General features: G+C 34.3%; 4 protein-coding genes across 4 annotated transcripts; 2 read left to right on the top strand and 2 right to left on the bottom strand.

The window, feature by feature from the left end:
* The first annotated feature begins 702 nt into the window (after nt 1–702).
* LOC108332948 (transcription factor bHLH87) lies at nt 703–2,447 on the top strand. The gene is made up of 2 exons (XM_017568249.2): nt 703–822; nt 1,004–2,447. Exon 2 carries the CDS (start codon nt 1,097–1,099, stop codon nt 2,414–2,416), a length of 1,320 nt encoding a protein of 439 aa, XP_017423738.1. The 5' UTR covers nt 703–822; nt 1,004–1,096; the 3' UTR covers nt 2,417–2,447.
* A 2,389-nt stretch (nt 2,448–4,836) lies between these two features.
* LOC108332947 (pentatricopeptide repeat-containing protein At1g32415, mitochondrial-like) lies at nt 4,837–5,385 on the top strand. The gene has a single exon (XM_017568248.2). It carries the CDS (start codon nt 4,837–4,839, stop codon nt 5,383–5,385), a length of 549 nt encoding a protein of 182 aa, XP_017423737.2.
* A 2,843-nt stretch (nt 5,386–8,228) lies between these two features.
* Nucleotides 8,229–12,955, bottom strand: LOC108332946 (probable LRR receptor-like serine/threonine-protein kinase At1g05700). The gene is made up of 13 exons (XM_052871120.1): nt 12,614–12,955; nt 11,999–12,533; nt 11,408–11,886; nt 11,185–11,323; nt 11,011–11,082; nt 10,830–10,901; nt 10,673–10,753; nt 10,345–10,499; nt 9,780–10,003; nt 9,550–9,676; nt 9,107–9,169; nt 8,825–9,014; nt 8,229–8,726 (listed from the first exon to the last, which is right to left on the bottom strand). The coding sequence occupies exons 1-13, from the start codon at nt 12,690–12,692 to the stop codon at nt 8,312–8,314; spliced, it is 2,631 nt and encodes an 876-aa protein (XP_052727080.1). The 5' UTR covers nt 12,693–12,955; the 3' UTR covers nt 8,229–8,311.
* A 770-nt stretch (nt 12,956–13,725) lies between these two features.
* On the bottom strand, nt 13,726–18,505 carry LOC108333531 (LRR receptor-like serine/threonine-protein kinase IOS1). The gene is made up of 13 exons (XM_052871119.1): nt 18,248–18,505; nt 17,631–18,162; nt 17,076–17,551; nt 16,815–16,953; nt 16,654–16,725; nt 16,251–16,322; nt 16,081–16,161; nt 15,591–15,757; nt 15,251–15,498; nt 15,038–15,164; nt 14,823–14,891; nt 14,542–14,731; nt 13,726–14,452 (listed from the first exon to the last, which is right to left on the bottom strand). Exons 1-13 carry the CDS (start codon nt 18,327–18,329, stop codon nt 14,047–14,049), a joined length of 2,661 nt encoding a protein of 886 aa, XP_052727079.1. The 5' UTR covers nt 18,330–18,505; the 3' UTR covers nt 13,726–14,046.
* Nucleotides 18,506–18,625: the final 120 nt, after the last annotated feature.

Genomic DNA, 18,625 nt, shown 5'->3' with positions numbered 1-18,625 from the left:
CGATAGTAGAAAGTGAAAAACATCACAAGGCTATGATTAAAACTATGATTAACAAAAATCTTTGGAAAGAGAGTGATGCTGGAATAGGTGCTCTCACTTTCACTGCAACTTTACAGTGCGCATGGAATATCCATAAGCAACCAAAAAGAGGTCAGAGCTTTCCCCACTTAAAAAGCATACAAAAAGATGATAAAGTATTCAATTAGCTGAGATTCAAAATTTTCATGTTCCCGTCTGCAAAAATATAGTCTTACACACCCATTAGCCTTATCTTTTCCAAAAACCATTGTACTGCTCAAAAACTGTCAAAGCATATTATATACCCTCTCCTTTTTCTCATAATACATGATCGATGCCTATTTATTGTAGCATTTCCTGACATAGTTGCTCAAGTTCCGATATTTTTATTCTAAAAGCTTGTACCTTTTGTTCTTCCAATCTATATAAGCTTCCATTCAACATACACACTGCATCCTCAGTACTTGTATTCCATGGCATCTGAAGGTACAATGTTTATTCTCTCGCTTTTTTCTCTCGTAAGTTTTTAAACGTGTCTGGTCAATGTTTTGAAGCACAGAACTGAACTAAACTTAAAGTCATTGTGTTACTATTCATAATGAAACAGTACATAAAATTCAGTTGCCCAATCTGACATAAGCTTTGGTTGTTTTCTTTCCCTTTATCACAATCTTCATCCTACTCAGTTGAAGAAGGCAGCTAATGCTACACCCTGTTCAGTTCCTGACCCAAGCAAGGATTCTACTCATCCTTTTGGCTCTTGGTTTAGTTTTCTTGTTCTGGAAACAGCTAGATCTGGCATTGGTAAGCCCTTTAACACTATAATCATATCTGTACCTTAACATATACTTTTTAGTTTTTCACACATGTAGACAGTAGACAGTCCTGTTTGAGACATGCTATGTATCTGCTACACATAATAATACATTTGGAAATGTATACGTTAATTTTGGCTTCTGATATATGTCTTCAACATGATGTATAGGTGATTAAGAAGGATCACTTTGTCTTTCAACTGTCATTTGGATCTCTTTTAGTTTCACTTCATCAGTGATTGTTGTCAAGTAATCAATCATCTATGGACGGCCTAAGTTGGGATTCTTCATCACAACTTGTTGGTAACATACCGATCTTGTGGAGCAGTCAGCCTCAGGACCTTGAAGGAGAGTATCATCATTCCATGCCACACCTTTGTTCGAGTGTTCACAATCAAACATGTTATCCGTATCCAAGTTCTGAAAAAGCGAGGGAGATGGTTCATCCATCCACTTCTGAGATAATGAGTATCTTGCCAAATATGAATCTGTCACAAAGAACAGCAACCATGCCTGTGAAATCAGGAGCAGTTGGAACCAGTTGGGGAGAAGCTTTAACATCTCAATCATGCCCGTCCCTTTCGGCGAATATGAACCAAACTAGCAATTATGTAGCAGATTTCAACATGGCCCACCAGCAACAACACCTTATCAGCGGCACGCAAAACGTCAAGGCTACCTGCTCTCTCGAGTCACTTGATTGCTTGCTTTCAGCTACTAAGAATGGCAACACAGACACGTCTCTCGAAGATGATGGGATTTCCATGATGATTTTATCTGACTGCAGAAACTTATGTAACTTCAGTTATGGCAGTGCAGTCTCCTCTGGTGAATCTGAGAGCAATGCTTCCAATGCCAGAAACAGTGACATGAGGTATGCATCAGTGAATGAGCTGGATGAAGCAGCGTCTCAAAGCTTCTCTGATCAATATATCAGTCAAGGAAGAGTTATAGATTCTGAAGTTATTTGCACAAAAGGGAGCAATTCATGCTTCAGCGTTGCTCAGAATTCTTTTGCCACCGAAGGTGGTTTCAGGCTCATCTCAGAGACTTCACCAAAGTCCAAGAGACCCAGATGGAACAGGCATCCTGGTTCATCAAATATCAACTTCCAGCAGCCAAATTCATCCGTGTCACCTTCCTTTGAAGAACCTGATCCAGAGGCCATAGCACAAATGAAGGAAATGATATATAGGGCTGCAGCTTTTCGGCCAGTGAACTTGGGATTGGAAGTGGTGGAAAAGCCTAAAAGGAAGAATGTTAGGATATCAACTGATCCACAGACTGTGGCTGCCAGGGAAAGAAGGGAGAGAATAAGTGAGAGGATTAGGGTTTTGCAGAAGATTGTGCCTGGTGGAAGCAAGATGGACACTGCATCAATGCTTGATGAAGCTGCAAACTACCTCAAGTTTCTCAGAGCACAAGTCAAAACACTAGAAAATTTAGGTAACAAGCTTGACACAATGAATTGTCCTCCTAACATAGCCTTCTCTTTCAACCCTTCTTTTCCCGTACAAACACATTTCCCAGTCCAAAACCCTAGCGGGAACACCCACAACCAACAGTCCAAGGGTAGGAAATGATTATTATCGTGAAAGAGAAGAAAAAAATGTAAAAAAAAGGGTCTGAGAACCCATAACCTCTAATTATATTCCATTCGTGAGTTTGATTAGCATATGTTCATATGTCCTAGCCAAAACTTCAATTTTGCTATATGTGCTATAATTTTTCTTCATCAATCACGACAATTCTAGTTGCTATCATAAATTAAGGGCATGCAAAGAGTGAGTGAATTAAGGTACTTTTGTCTAAACTAAAGCTTTTAATGCTTCCACGGCATTGAATTTTATTTTCAAGAAGGAAAGATGGTTATTGTAAAAGTAGTGAAAGTAAAGGAAGCAAATTACACAACCTTTTAGCTTACAGAAAGGTCTAGCAATTATAACACCCATGATTAAGATGAAGGGCTAGAAAGTGATTGCCATTTTAAGTTGGTTTTAAACTAGTTTAATGCAATCCATGTACTTAAAAGTGCTTTTCTTTTCTTGGAGATCTTCAAGGTAGATGAATAAACAAATGATAGAGACATTCTCTCAAGAGTAGTGAACTGAGTCAGTGGTCCTGTCTCCTTGATTCAACCCAAAGCGTGCTCTCGAAAATCACTCTAAACTCATTGCCGAGCACGTGTATATTCTTCTTTTTTGGCAGGGGTGTTTGTCATGAGCAATAGATAAAGGAAACCCGTGTGTCTTATTAAAAAGTTCCAAGTAGGTCTTAAATATTAGTGTAACTAATGATATTGTTAATGATGATGAATATGATAACGACGGCTACAACGAAACATGATGTGGGTTTGGCGAAAAAGGGGTTGAAGATGGATTATTTTACTTTGGCTCGAATATCTTAGCTAAGCACATGCCTCTTTGCAATGCTACTGTATCTGCATGTGGCAATGAAACCCTTTCGGCCTTTCGTCTGTCATGCTTTAGAATTATTCCCACTTTTTGTTTACCATTCATCATCACCAAGTATAAAACTCTACATGATCTCCCACTACTTCTTTCACTCTCAAGTTTAACATATAAAACCAGCATCTTCTTTTTCTATTCTCTAAAATCTAATGTCTCTAGCTTTGTATGACACAGATTGATGTTATATATTTCTAGCAAACTCCTACCTCTCCTTCAGAGATCACTGCTACTCAAAACACTATAACACTAAAGTTAGTAACTTCAAAATCTATATTTAAGACCAAAGGTACGTATAAAACACAAACCTATATATTAGTCCAGAAACTTTACACAATTCATCTTGTTTGTGTAAGTTTCGAAACATAAAAGAAATAGCTACATGAAATAATATAAACATGGCTTGATGTCATGAGTCCTGTTTTTTTTTTTCCTCACTATTTTCTATTTAGTCCATTTACTTCCTGATATGATACAAAGCAATATGCTAAACAAAGTAAGATAGTTTTTTTTTCTATTTTTTTTAAAGTAGCAAAAATTATCAATAAAATATTACAAATTGTACTGTTAAATTATATAAATAAATTATTTCTTAGTTGAGCATTGCTTTGTATCCGGTTGAGGAAAAAAATAATGAATATTTAAATATTTTCTATATATTATTTTATGATTTATATCATATTAAATTGAAAACGTGAATTAAGTTTTGAATATTTTATAGACTATTTTCAATTGTTTCTTTATTAAAAGATTTTGTTGAATTATTTTATTTTTGTTTAATTTTTTTTTGTTAATGATGTGTTTCAATATTTTAAAATCTATTGCTTAACTCATTATTCTAGTTAAAAATGATAAATAAATTTCGTAAACATTATGTAAACCTATCTCTATTTTATCATTTAATTAAGTATGAGGATGAGATTAATATCTAGATTTTTTTTTCCTCGTACCCGTCTTAATACTCATCTTTATCTTTGTACTATTATAATAGTATACTTCTAAGATATTTTTTCTTTTATCATAATCTTAATTATATAATTTATTTGTATGTTATGCTAAAGTTATATGATTAATTTTAATAAATTAAATAGTTTTTAAGTCGAATATTTAATTATTTTTATTTATTTTAACATTTTTATTTATTATTTATTTTTCAAAATAACATGTTTGGCTATCAATTTGAAGTGTTGCATAAACACTTCATTTAAATAGTTATAAAAGACTTGTCTTGTTATTCTCTTTCTCTTTTATCCTTAATTTTTATTTTATTTAAGGTTTAAACCCTCCCTTGGTCCTCAAGTTTATATGAAAATCTCAGTTGGGTCCTCAAGTTTTTTTCTGTCTCAATTGGATCATATTTTTTGTAAAAGTGAGCACATTTTGCCATAACCGTTAAGTGTTGTGAGACGGCCACGTGGTGATGTTTTGACTAGACCCAGATCTTCTCCTCCATACCCCTCTGCTTCCTTCCATCGGCGCCACCCAGCTGCAACCTGTTCACCTTCCATGGCTTTGGGAACACTACCAATCCCCGGATGTGGAGCAACAGCATATTCCATTTTCTCCCTCTTTCTTTCAATACTATCACCTTCCATCGGATTTTGACATGTTCAGTTCGCAGTGTGCGTTATGTCTATGGCACCAACCATTCCCAATGCGAATGCGACGAGCCTTTGCTCCTACACTACTTATCCAATGGCTGCCACCATGAAGCGCGAAACCTCCTTCAAAATTCTTCTGGAGGTGACCTTCAAGCACGTGTGGTTCGTTGGACCAAGCTACTCTCCAACTTCTCCCGCCACGGTTACGTGGCCGAAGCTCGCACACTGTACGACATAATGCCTCACAGAAACCTCTTCACTAGCAATGTCATGTTGACAGCGTACGTCCGCTCAGGCATGCTCGACGAGGCTTCCCGGTTCTTTGAGACCATGTTGGAGAAGAACGTTGTTTCTTGGACTGCTATGCTATGTGGGTTTTCAGATGCAGGGAGGATCGAAGATGCGAGGAAGGTGTTCAATGTAATGCCTGAGAGGAATGTTGTTTCGTGGAACGCGATGGTGGTGGCGTTGCTTAGGAGTTGACTGCTATGCCGGACAAAAATATTGTTTCTTGGACTGCTATGATTGGTGGGTTTGCTTGGAATGGCTTGTATGAAAAGGCATTGCAGCTTTTTATTGAGATGATGAGAGTTTCTGATGCCCAACCCAACGGAGAGACCTTTGTTTCTCTTGTTTATGCTTGTGGTGGTTTGGGTTTTTCTTGCCTTGGCAAACAGGTACATGCTCAGCTTATTGTTAACAGTTGGGGGATTGATGATTATGACGGTAGGTTGCATAGAGGTCTTGTTAGGATGTACTCTGGGCTTGGTATTATGGATTCTGCTCGCAACGTGTTTGAAAGTAATTTGAAAGACTCTGATGATCAGTGTTTCAATTCCATGATAAATGGTTATGTTCGGGCCGGTCAGTTGGCTAGAGCTCAAGAGTTGTTTGACATGGTACCCACTAGGAACAAGGTTGCAACCCAGATTTGGTCACAAATCAGAAAACAAAACACATAACCCATCCATAAAACACCAAGAAGATACAGAATCTAACTATCAGATAAACCCTCAATTCGACAAATCAAACCTGAGGCCACAAAAATCACTACTTTACCCTACCCACTTGAAGCAAAACACTGATAACTTGAAAATGAGAGTTTCTTGCACAGAATAACAGTTCCCACAGTGCAAAACCTGCTAATTTACAATCCAGAAGATATAAGGCGGCGCCGATGGAAGGAAGCAGAGGGGGAGGGAGGAGAAGATCTGGTTCTAGTCAAAATATCACCACGTGGCCTTTCAATTTTAATGCACAATGCCACGTTCGTAAATGGAAAAATCCAGCTCACACCATTTTAACGCCGTCTCACAACACTTAACGGTTATGGCAAAATGTGCTCACTTTTACAAAAAATATGACCCAATTGAGACAGAAAAAAACTTGAGGACCCAACTGAGATTTTCATATAAACTTGAGGACCAAGAGAGGGTTTAAACCTTTATTTAAAGAATTTTTGTTTTACTAAAATAATTTTTATTATTTGTTAATGCGTAGACTAATTTGGTCATTTGACATTTTTTTTTATATTTTATTATTGTTTATTTTTATAATGTAGAATTCTCTTTTCTTTAAGATTTTTTTATATAATTATTTTCATTTTCTATCTTATTATTTTTACCAAATGACTTTTTTCTTTATTATAATATAATAATTTAACAATGATGAATATTATTTATTGTTAAAGTTAAAAAAGATAAAAGATCTAGTTCTAAACTCCAAATACTTTTTTTTCTATGCCATTTTGTTTAAGTTGTGTATTATATATATTTTATTAGTGTATACGAAAGAAATTTTCTTAGAATTTACAGAAAGAAAGTAAAAATACATTTGAAATATTTTTAAACTTGAATATTTTTAAAATTAATAAACATTTTGATTGTGGTGAAATTTTATTTATATGTAGTGTGTAATATTTTATATAATTTTTTTCACTTTTTCTCCATTATTATTTGGTATTCTAATTTAAAATTTATATAATTATATTTTTCTTTTAAATATTTGATATTGAAAAAAATATAATGTTAATTTTTTTTCTTTTTTTGATGACTTTTTTAATTATTCATGGCATCTAATTATGAATAGATACTACAAAAATTAGGATTCATATTCAAAATGAGAGAATGCATATATACAATGAAGACCCAGAAAAATTATTAATAGAAAGTAATGTTAATTTAGATATAATAATTTATAATATGATAAATTATTGATATTTGAGTATCTTGTGATGATGTAATACTTTAATATAAAGTACGTTTATTTCAGAATTATTTTAAAATATGTTGTACTTGTGACGTGTGTTACATAAGAACATGGTTTTTAAATACATTTTACAATATTGTATCATATAAATGATTTACAGAATATAAACAAAATAAGAAATAAAGAAAGTGATAAAGAATTTAAAATAAAGGCGTAGGTTATCATGATTAATATATTTAGTTAGATTTTTTTTTGTAGCATTTGGAAAGATGCAGCAGTATATGTTATTTTGTATTTACTTTCAGTAAAGTTGAGTTTTCCCATCTTCCTTTTTTTTTTTAATTCTCATTGCATCTCTGACTCCCCTCGCTCCTGTTCTTCATTTTGCACATACTGCAATGACTTTTTTCAAAAACTGGTTCCAAACATCAATCTCGTATTTGCACAAGGTTAGATTTTTATTTCTTGTATCCATTTAAACAATTATAATTGGTAGTTAACATGTTATTTTTTTATTTGTAAAAATTGGAACTTTCCAAAGGAAATAATAAAATTATTAACAAAAAACTATAAAGATTACGCGAGATACAAAATAGTGAGTAGATAAATTATAAATGATTTCAAATAACGAATTTAAAGATAAAATAAAGCAGAAGATTTCTAAGTTGTTCTCCCTTTTTTAAAAATAGTTTATTTGCTCCATAACGTGATAAAAAAAATGTTAAAATTACTTAAGTTAGAATTTCTGCAAAGTAAGAAAGTTATTAGCAAAATAATACAAATTTAACATGTTACAGAATTCCGAGAAAATAACTTGTCAAATAATCGAAATAAAAATTTTGTAGATAAACTTAAGTAGAAAAAAAAAAATTCCTTACTGTTGTCTCTTTCCTTAATTAATTTCATTTGTACTTGAAAAAGATGCAAAAGAAACATTTGAAAAGTTGGACATAATCATTGAGAAATTTTTATCCATAGATACCTTAAAAAAATGAATTATAAATGATTTCAAGTACCAAAAATTGATTACCTAGGTCTGAGAGGATGTTGGATGTTCAAAATCAGTCATTTAAATATGTTTACTTTTAGAATAATCAAGTTAAGAATAACAATAATGATTATTTCTAATTGGTTTAGTGTAATTTTTTTCACACTGATAATAATAAACTTGTACATTTACACCAAAACTTTTCCAAATTCACTATCTCACTAGAGAGCTCAGTCCACTAATTCCATCAAAGGAAACAGTGATTGAGCTGTTCGATGAACTCTTGAGATTGTCAGAGTTAAAGGGAGGAATAATCTCGTTTGACAAACACTGTTTCAGTTCGTGAACTACATGACTCATGGTTGGCCTGTTAATGGAAATGGGTGCTACACAAGCCATTGCAATGTCTAAAACCTTCTTTACAGAATCAATGTCAAATTCTCCCTGCAATCTTGAATCTACAATATCTTTGATCTCCTTTTCAAGAAGCTCAGAATCAACCCATTGAATTATGTGAATTTTCTCTTCAGATTTGGTTATAGCAGGTTGACCTGTGATTATCTCAAGCAGTACTACTCCAAAACTGAAAACATCACTTTTTGCCTTCAACCTGTTTGATCTATGGTACCTGACGAATAGAAATTTAAAACTCAATTTAAATGAAATGTTGTTGTCTTAAGACTCTTGACTTTTGCCACCAGGGTTTGAGTCAAAATAATAACTTACTCTGGATCAAGATATCCAAGGGTGCCAGCTACCACTGTGACCATATGGGTGTCACTTTCATTAGGATAGATCTTTGACAACCCAAAATCAGCTAGTTTACCCCTCAAATTTTCATTCACCAAGATGTTTTGAGTCTTAACATCTCTGTGAACAATTGGCGCATTGCAGCCATGGTGCAAATACTCCAATCCTACAGTTAAAGTTTCAACTTACATTTTTGTTGCATAAAACTCTCACTGTAAAGAAAGAGGGGAGGGGCAAAAGGATTCATTCCATACTGACCTTCTGCAGCATCCACTGCAATTTGAAGTCGTTGGTTCCAACTCAATATAATTTTGCTTTTGCCTGCATTTTTTTGAATCCGCAAAGGAAAGCACGAGTTTCAAATCAGGGAAATAAAAGAAAAGGCATCAGGTTTTGGCACAGAATGATATAAAAGATTTTTTTCCAGTACATACACCTGATCTTTGACGCACTTTTATGCTTCGTTTAAATATATCTGCTTTGACTTGATTGGTTTGTTATATTTTATTGGCATTCATTCACTGTTTAGAGTTTTTATGCAGATAATTGAGACACCTACAGAATCAGAAGCCTGTACTTTCTACCAGTACCTTTTTGATCTAGCAATGTGGATACAAACTTGAACACATTATGTAGCTGCCCCTAAATTGTCATACAGGGAGGTACAAAATTAAATGGAGTAAATAGACCTTAAAAAATACCTGATAAATGTTTTGAGAAGTCTCCATTAGCCATATACTCATAGATGAGAGCCATTTTCTCGCCATCATCACAATATCCTATTAGAGAAGTTAAAAATTTATGATGAACTACAGCAACAAATTTGGCCTGTAAAAAAAAGCAATAACCCTTCAATTACCATAAACAAAATATCATTAATGAGTGTGTGTATATATATAATTATGATCATATTTGAAGTCAGCCATAGTACCTCTGCCTTAAATTGCAGATACCCTTGGGCTGAAGGAGAGAGCATTTTGACAGCTACCTCAGTATCATCTATCCGGCCATAGTAGACTGTTGCAAATCCTCCTTTCCCTACAACTCTTTCTAAATTTTTGGTCATTGTCAGGACTTCAGCATAGGTGAATTCTTGTTTATTAGACTCTAGTTCCTCCTTTATTCTGGAATAGGCCATCTGTTTTCTCCGGAGAGCTGAAACCGTGGGAAGAAAGAAACACCGTCAAAGTCCATGCAAATAACTGCTAATTGTTGTACACTAGTCTACAAAATAAAAATGCAATTGAAAATTTGCAATGTAGGAATCAACTTTAATTTTCATTCATTGAGTTCTTTTTATACTATTAAACAATTAAAAATCAACCTAAGAATGACAATGTGAAAAACCTTCCCACTTTTACTTTGAAGAACGGTCCAAACTATTGGATTCTTTGGTACCCACACTCCAATTAGAATAAATTATCTTCTCATTTTATTTTCGTATCCCCTATTTTTCCTTCCCTCTTGGCGAATAGAATATAAATACAACATGGTACCTAGTTGTCTCCTTTTGTGTATGCAGAAAGAAATCACTGCTATTATTAGTATCAGAAAAGCTCCTCCCAGCGATGCCACCAGTGGAACTATAACCCTGTTGCCATTACTATTGTTGCATGAACCTTGTGTGCAAAGATCTGGATTTCCACCAAAACTGCACTTACCATTTAAAAAATAAACATGTTAGGGGAATTGTCTCACCAATGGTAAACCAACGTAATAAGCCATTCCTCATATTGTTGTAAGAAAATGAGTAACTCATGGGGAACCAAGTCAAAACAGAGAGGCCGGGCATTATCCAAAACTGAATTTTGAAACAGAACATACTTGGATTCAAGTGAACCGTTCTGGGAAAGTTGAATGAGTTGCGTTGGAATTGTTCCTGATAGCTGATTGTTTTCTAGGTTTCTAAACAATTAAAGCAACAAAGTTAATTAAAAAATCAAATTCAGCAAGGATAGCTTGATCAATATAGTTAACTTACAGAACTCTTAAGAAGCGTAGTTGATGTAGGAAATCAGGCACGGCCCCGGTCAAGTTGTTGTTTGACAAATCCCTAAAATAATAGAAACAAATTTCTTATACTCTACATTAGGAGGAAGCATACACTTTCTGTCATCAACTACGTAACTTGCTATTTGTAAGAGGCAGATTCAGTGACTCACAAATATTCTATGTACTGCAGATTGGATATGCCAGAAGCTATATTACCAATTAAACCACTGGAAGATAAGTTCCTAAAATCATGTTGTAAGATTTTGTTAATAATATTGAAGATATAAGCGTAAATTTGAGCTAAAAGTACTTCATCAGTCTAGTATAATTCACGCCAAGCTTACAAGTATACAATCTTTGCTGAAGCAGATTCAGCATAGCTGCAGTTAAGACCGTCCCACAAGTAGACCAGTGGAGTACAAGGATCTCCTTGCCAGTTTCTCTTGATTCCATACATTGACTTGACATTTCTGATACCATCAGCTATTATCATGAATATAAGTAGGTCAGGTGAGTAATATAATAAGGTGATACAAGAAAGAAAAATCAGTGTGTCTAAGAACATACCGTCTTTCTGATTTGTTTCTGATTGTGAGAAGTTTCTTGACGTATATATCTCAATGGCGTTGAGAAGAGGTGGAAGAGTTGATCTACTAGTTTTATTAATCGAAAGTTCCAACGAATTTACGCTTATAGCCATATAATACTCACTCTGCAGGTACGGAGGATTGATTGGATCAATATTTAAAATGTTCCCATTTACAAAAATGTTGAACTCTCTAGTTTGGTTTGCCTCAAGCTTCTGGATTTCAGCAAAGAACATGTACACATAAAGTGTGGAAGAATTATACATGGGAACGAAGCGGAGCTCTATATTGTCGGTGACATTTGCTGGAATTGCTGCAGTTCCCATGACAATGGAGGGTGGCAATGGTAAAAAGTTAAATGAAGTAGCACCTTGGTCTATGGTAAGGAGGGTATCTATCTGATTCCAGTCAGTTGAGTTATAAGGTGTCCATATTCTATCATAGACATCATCTGGAAATCTTTGGGAACAGAAAAAGAGGGAAAAACATCAGAACATTACTACATTAAAAGAAAAGAAGTCATGTCATGTTCATGATATAACTTGGTTGGTTACATTATAACATTTCTCACCTGACTATTTCACCATCTTGTAAGCCTGCATCAAACCTTGCCAAGAGCTCCCCATAGTTGACTAGGTAGGCATCACTGTTAAGAACTCTAACCTCTAAAACTGAAATAAAAGGTGTACCCTTGCCAGTGTTGAATAAACAAACATGAACGTAATCTGAGGAAGCAGCATAAATGATTTCCTTGGTGACTACACTGGATGCATCCTCAAACACCACTGATCCCCACCATTTTTCTCCGATATAAATGTCAAATTCGGGAAGAGATTCTTTTCCGTCGTAACTTCCATATGCAAACCTTGCCCTCACCAAATATTTATTGCCACTTCCTTGAGAAACCAGGGTATAGCAGTGCCTGGTTCCATCGGGAAAGCTTCTAACATTCCAGAACTGTCTTGCAAGGGAAGGCTTATATGTAGATGATACGCTGTAGCTTACACCACCGTCTGTGAAATTGACATCCGAAGAGTAAGAGATGTCGGTAGTTTCATCTGTATAGCTTGGTTCATCCACAAGTCCGCAGTCAATGCTGACGAATCCTGTAAAAGATGGAAGTTTTTAAGTTCCAAGAACCCTGAGTAAGTGTAGGATTCAGGATAATGAGATGAAACTATCGAACCTGATGGATTCTGGGCACGAACAATGATAGAAAGAATTAAAGAGAGTTGAAAAATCACAAGTAGAAAGTATCCTTTCATTTCTAAACTAAGTAAACTGAAAACACCTCCCGAGATTGAAGAATGTTGTGAGAGAAGTCATTAACAGTGATTAAGCTTGATCATTCAATGATGATTTTCATTTGAATGTTGAAGTCAAGTATCTCTGCCAATTGAATATTAAAAGCCACCGAGTTGAATAGTCCAAGTAGATTGTTACAACAAGAATGAGAATAGGCGTTTGACTTTCATTCTAGGCATCCTTAAGATGAACATGTTTTGCTTATATTTTATTCCCAGTTGAATCATGGTATTATTTTAAAAAATTGAAGAATAAGTTTTTTGGTAGATGTGGCAAAGTTGTGAAGCTTGACCAGATGAATCACCTCAAAAAGTTTAGCTATTTAGCTTTGCCAAGTAGTTTTCACAGCTTAGAAAATATATATACGTGTCCTAACGCAGCTCCCGTTAAAAATGAGTCATCATTTTTTAATGATTGACCATGAACTGTTTTAACAAATAATTAATTAAATATAATTTTTTAAAATATAAATTAAAATATGTATGTTTTAATAAACCATTTTCATTTTATAATTTATTAAATTTTAAGCACTTGATGAATTTAAATATTTTAAATTATGATAACTTTACGTATTTTTAATTAAATTGATATTAAATATTTTATCTATTGAGTGTTATTTTTTTAAAATATCCGTTTGATTGATTTTCCTTTAATTGGTTGATGTAAAGGAGTTGATACGCTTGTTACTTCTATGCTTTTTTAACTTGGTCAAAAGACCAATTTTTTCAAAACAGAAATGGACGATCCACTGGTGTAGAAAATCTATATTTATATCATTAATGATGAAAATTCATCTATTTTGTGTACACAATTTTTTTAATTTTTTTTGAATTACTAATTATTTAAACAATTATTTTTTAAATTTAAATAATTACTTATAATAAAAAACTTATTTTTCAATTTTACATTTTAAATAATTATTTTTTTTACACATTACGCACGGGCGTTTCCACTAATTATTGATAAAAAAGAAATTATACGAAATGTTATAGATAAAGAAGCATGTGTCTCTTACTATTTATCTTATTCTATTTGCACAATCAATTTCAATCACCAATACTTTATACAGTCACAAGGAAGACAAGTAATACATTTAAGTACATCACTCAAATTAAAGGAGTATTCAGAAATTGTGCAACAATACTTTGAGTTTGCAATATTTTGTAGATTATTATACATTAAAATCAAGCAAATATACAGAGCTTGTGTGAGGAGAGTTTCAATAGTAGGTTTGACATTGAAAGAGGAAAACCACTTACCATAGTCATATAGACCTTGCTATATGATTGTAGCCATCATATTCTGCTGAAGAGTTCACCTGGCATGAGGAATAAATTCTGTATTCAGATTCAAGGTCACCCCTGAATCTGTTGAATACATACTTCTATATTTTGTTCGAGCTACTTCCATTGATAAAGACTCTTTCAGTTCAATCACTATCACGCTTGTGATAGGCCTTTTGTTCATATTTGGAGACACACATGCTGTTGCTACTTCTACTGCTTTCCAAACTGAATTGGTATCATAATCTCCTTCTAGCCTTGAGTCAACAATGGCCTCGATATCCCCTTTCGCAACCAAGGATCTAACCCAGTCACTTATGTGAATACTTTCTTCACCATCCCTCATTATCACTGGTTGATTTGTGATTATCTCCAAAAGAACAACACCAAAACTATAAACATCACTCTTATCTGTCAATCTGTTTGTTATGAAGTACCTGCATTACAAAAATAAAATGTTACTCTATTTATTTATTTTCCCAGAAAATGATGAACAGGAACAGGACAATGTAATTGAAGTACTCACTCAGGGTCCAGATAACCAGGAGTACCAGCAACAACAGTTGACACGTGAGTTCCCCCTTCGGTTGGAATAATTTTGGACAGACCAAAATCGGCTAGCTTTGCTTGGAAGTGTTCATTCAATAAGATGTTTGTAGATTTTATGTCTCTGTGGATTATAGGTGGCTTGCAACCATTTTGCAGATAATCCAAACCTGAGATTGGATTTAAGGCAACCAGATTGTGAGGGGAAAAGGGGAGTTTACAAAACTGTCAAAACACATAATTTGAAGTTTTCTTTCTGACCTAATGCTGCATCCACTGCTAGACGAAGTCTTTCTTCCCAGGTGAAGAATTTTGCTTTGCTGTGACTACCTGAAAAAACAAGTTTACTTAGCTTTTTCTGTGTTGTTTTCTGTTAATTTATGACTCAATATGCACTTGTCTCCTAAGGAAATATTCATATTCATGGTTTCAGAATATAAAACAATTTATTTGCAGAATTTTATATGGGAACTAACCAGAGAGATGTTCTTGTAAGTTTCCATTAGCCATGTACTCATATATGAGACCCTTAGTGCTTTCTTCATTACAATAACCAACAAGGGAGGTTAAATTTTTGTGATGAACTCTCATTAGAAGTTTAACCTGTACATCAAAATCTCAAACATGTTTAAGCATATCTTTTTATTTCTGAGATAAAAGTACAAGTGTAAAGTGATAGAGAAACTTGCCTCTGCCTGAAATTGTTGAAAACCCCGGGCAGACAATGAGGAAAGGATTTTCACTGCAACTGGAGTGTCATCGATATGACCAAGATAAACAGTTCCAAATCCTCCTCTACCGAGAGTTTTATTGAAATTGTTGGTGATTTTAAGGATGTCGGAGTACGAATAAATTTGTTTTCTGAATGGTAGTAATAAATCATCTTGTTCTGTGTTTTGTGGTGAGATCTGACTTTGATCCTTTTCTACTATCAAAGCTGTTAAATATCATGCAACAGTTTCGAAAACTAACAGGTTAGGATTGAATCTGTTTGACAAATTATCAATAAAAGTATCTTTGTAGCATCACCTTTCATTTTTCTCCTTTTAAGCGTCCATAATATAGCTGCTGCGACAATGAGAAGGATCACAACCCCACTAACTGATGCTACTAAGGGTGTAACATTTCTCTTTTTCTTTCCACCCTCTTTGCCCTGCTCGTTGCATTGACCAGATTCACAGAGATTTTGGTCCACACTAGCATGGAAAACACAGAAGGTTTATGTTTTAACTCTCAGTAAAACTAAGGAAAAGCATAAGTGACACCACCTTCAACCGAAATCCCCGTAATAAATTTGTGAGTTTTCTTACTTATATAATGCTTTATTTTCTTATTTTTACTTTTAATATGAAACTCATACTTGGATTTTCAATTCATAATAAGTTTGACTATAAGATAAAAACAAAATATTGGACATGGGTAAAGAAGATTTATGTACAAAAGTAAAATAAAACCAATTGATAATGATCACCATAAATAATGATATTATGAATTTGAGAATTTTCAATAACATCCTTACCTTAATGACAAAGAACCTCCCTTAGATTTCTCAACAAGTGCCGAGGGAATTGAACCAGAGAGGTTATTGTTCTTCAAGTTTCTGCCAAAACAGGGAAACTATAATATCCTTTTCTATTTTCTGATATAGAGGAATCAAAAGTTGTTCCACTAACCGATGAAGCAACTTACAATATCTTTAAGTGTTGTAATTGAGACAGAACTTCAGGGATTTCACCATTTAAGCTATTGTTTGATAAATCCCTGAAAACAAAAACATGTCTGCTTTTAAAAAGTCCAAATTTTGACACACGTAACAAAAGACATCTTGACATGTACGTACACAGCAGACACAGAGAAAAGATTTAAAGAGTTTAATTTATATCTGTTAAAATAAATTATACCATAAACCAGTCAAAAATCACTACTGAGATATAGCTTTTAAAATAGTCACTGTAAAAATTAATCAATTTAACTTAACCTACAATTTAGCCTTTTTTTTTACTCTTATCGAGTATATAGTATTTACTTGTAAAATACAGAGGTTTTTTCTAGTCTCATCATTTATTGGATCAGGTGGAAAAATAACACTCACAACTTCTCCAACATGCTGAGGCTTGAAATTGAAGGGTCTATCTTTCCTGACAACCCACTTGAAGATAGATTCCTGATATGCAGATCCAACGGTTATATACGATACCATCTCAAATCCATAAAACCACTATATATAGTATTAATTTGAGAAGCATAACTTACAAAATTGTGATTCTTGGAGACTCGTTTTTGCTATAACTACAATTCAAACCATCCCACAAGTAATCTACAGGGGCACATGGATCACCTTGCCAATTTCTTGTCACCCCATAAACTGATTTGATGGTTGTAATGGCATCATCTTTGTTATTTTTGAGCATAAAAGAGCAAAGGGTAGTTAAGATCATGTACAGAACAGGGTAGTCCAAATAAATGGTAAAGGGTAGTTAAGAACAATATGAAGATCATATTTTTGTGGCATACCGTCTCCTTTGAACGTATCTGATTGCGGGAAATCTATTACGCTGTAAATTTCAAGGGCATTGATGATGGGAGGCAGAGTTGAGTTTTCGGTTTTTTCAAGAGAATATATAATTTCTTTCCCACTGGAGGGGGACGAGCTATATAAAGTGTTGACAAGAAGATTCCTTGGTGAAAACTTTGAAAACCTCAGTTTACCATTTTCCAAGATGTTGAATTCTCTTGTCTCATTCGTCGCCAACTCTTGAATCTCCATGAAGTGCAAGTAAACATAGAATTGTTCAGTTGGATCATCTGGCTTCCATCTTATTACCAATGGAGCACTGACATTTGCTGGTGTAGCTGCAGTGCTCATCACAATAGCTGGCGGTCTGTACACGTCCTGGTCTAAAGCATCAGCAGAAATCGAAACATTTAATTCTGTCCAATCATTTATGTTGCCATATCTCCAAAAGCGATCATAAACATCGTAGTTGTATCTGAGAGAAAATCAAAATTAGTCCAATGAAATCAATCAGTCTTGTAACGAAAAAGTTTAATAAAAGAAGTAGGATTCACCTGTAGCCTTTGTTTGAACCTATATCCCACCGCTCGAAAAATTCCAATGATCCAGATTCAGTGACGTAAATATTATTTGGCAAAGTTCTCAATTCTATGACTGATATAAACGGTGTTCCATGGCCTGTGTCAACAAGACAGAGCTGTAAATAATCCAGTGAGGGTACATGTATGATCTCCTTGTCCACTTCAATTGATCCATTGTTTATGCTCACCGTACCCCACAGGTTAGCCCCAAGATGAATATCAAACTCTGGAGTCTTATCCAGATCGTCATAATTTCCGTACAAAAAACTAACCCTGATCAGATACTTAGAGCCTCTTGTGATGTTTATTTTGTAGCAGTTCCTTTTTCCTTCAGGGAAGCTTCTCACAGTCCACATTTGTCGCTGATACCGTTGTTTGAGATTAGTTTCTATCGACTTACTCACACCAGTATTAATCAAATTTGCGTCTGAAGTATAATTTATGCCTGTTGTGGACTCAGTATAGGTCACATCTTCAGGAGCTCCACAATCTAAGCTGATGAATCCTGCATGGGACATTTAGGCTTAAGCTAATTGTCTTTTTATCAAAGAATGGTGCACTGAAGTTGAAGTTTTAATTTGTTATCAAACCTGATTGGTCCTGAGCTTGAACCAGAAAGGCAAGAACTAGACCTCCAACAAAACCAAGAAGGAAACTCCTCAACGTTTCCATGTCTCATCACCCTCTGCCTGTGAAGTAGAATAGGGATTACCCTTTTCCGAATTATACCACAAAAGGATTTGTATTTTGGCGACGTGGTCAATGTCAACACTAAGGTAGTCTTGCTGGTTTAGAATTTCTTAAAACTTTTGTCCCTTTCCACCCGTCATTGCAGCTAGTGCAGTAGGATCATCCCCTTGATTATTTTGAAATTCCTGTCATGTTCATCATCACTTGTCTCTCACACTTGCGTGTGCATTAACAAAATTCTACAACATTCACAGTTCAATAAATCAATATATTTAGCC

Source organism: Vigna angularis, chromosome 11 (assembly GCF_016808095.1).
Source record: "Vigna angularis cultivar LongXiaoDou No.4 chromosome 11, ASM1680809v1, whole genome shotgun sequence".
NCBI classification, from domain to species: domain Eukaryota; kingdom Viridiplantae; phylum Streptophyta; class Magnoliopsida; order Fabales; family Fabaceae; genus Vigna; species Vigna angularis.
Note: the sequence above shows the minus strand (reverse complement) of the source record. Positions and strands in the feature narration are given on the sequence as shown.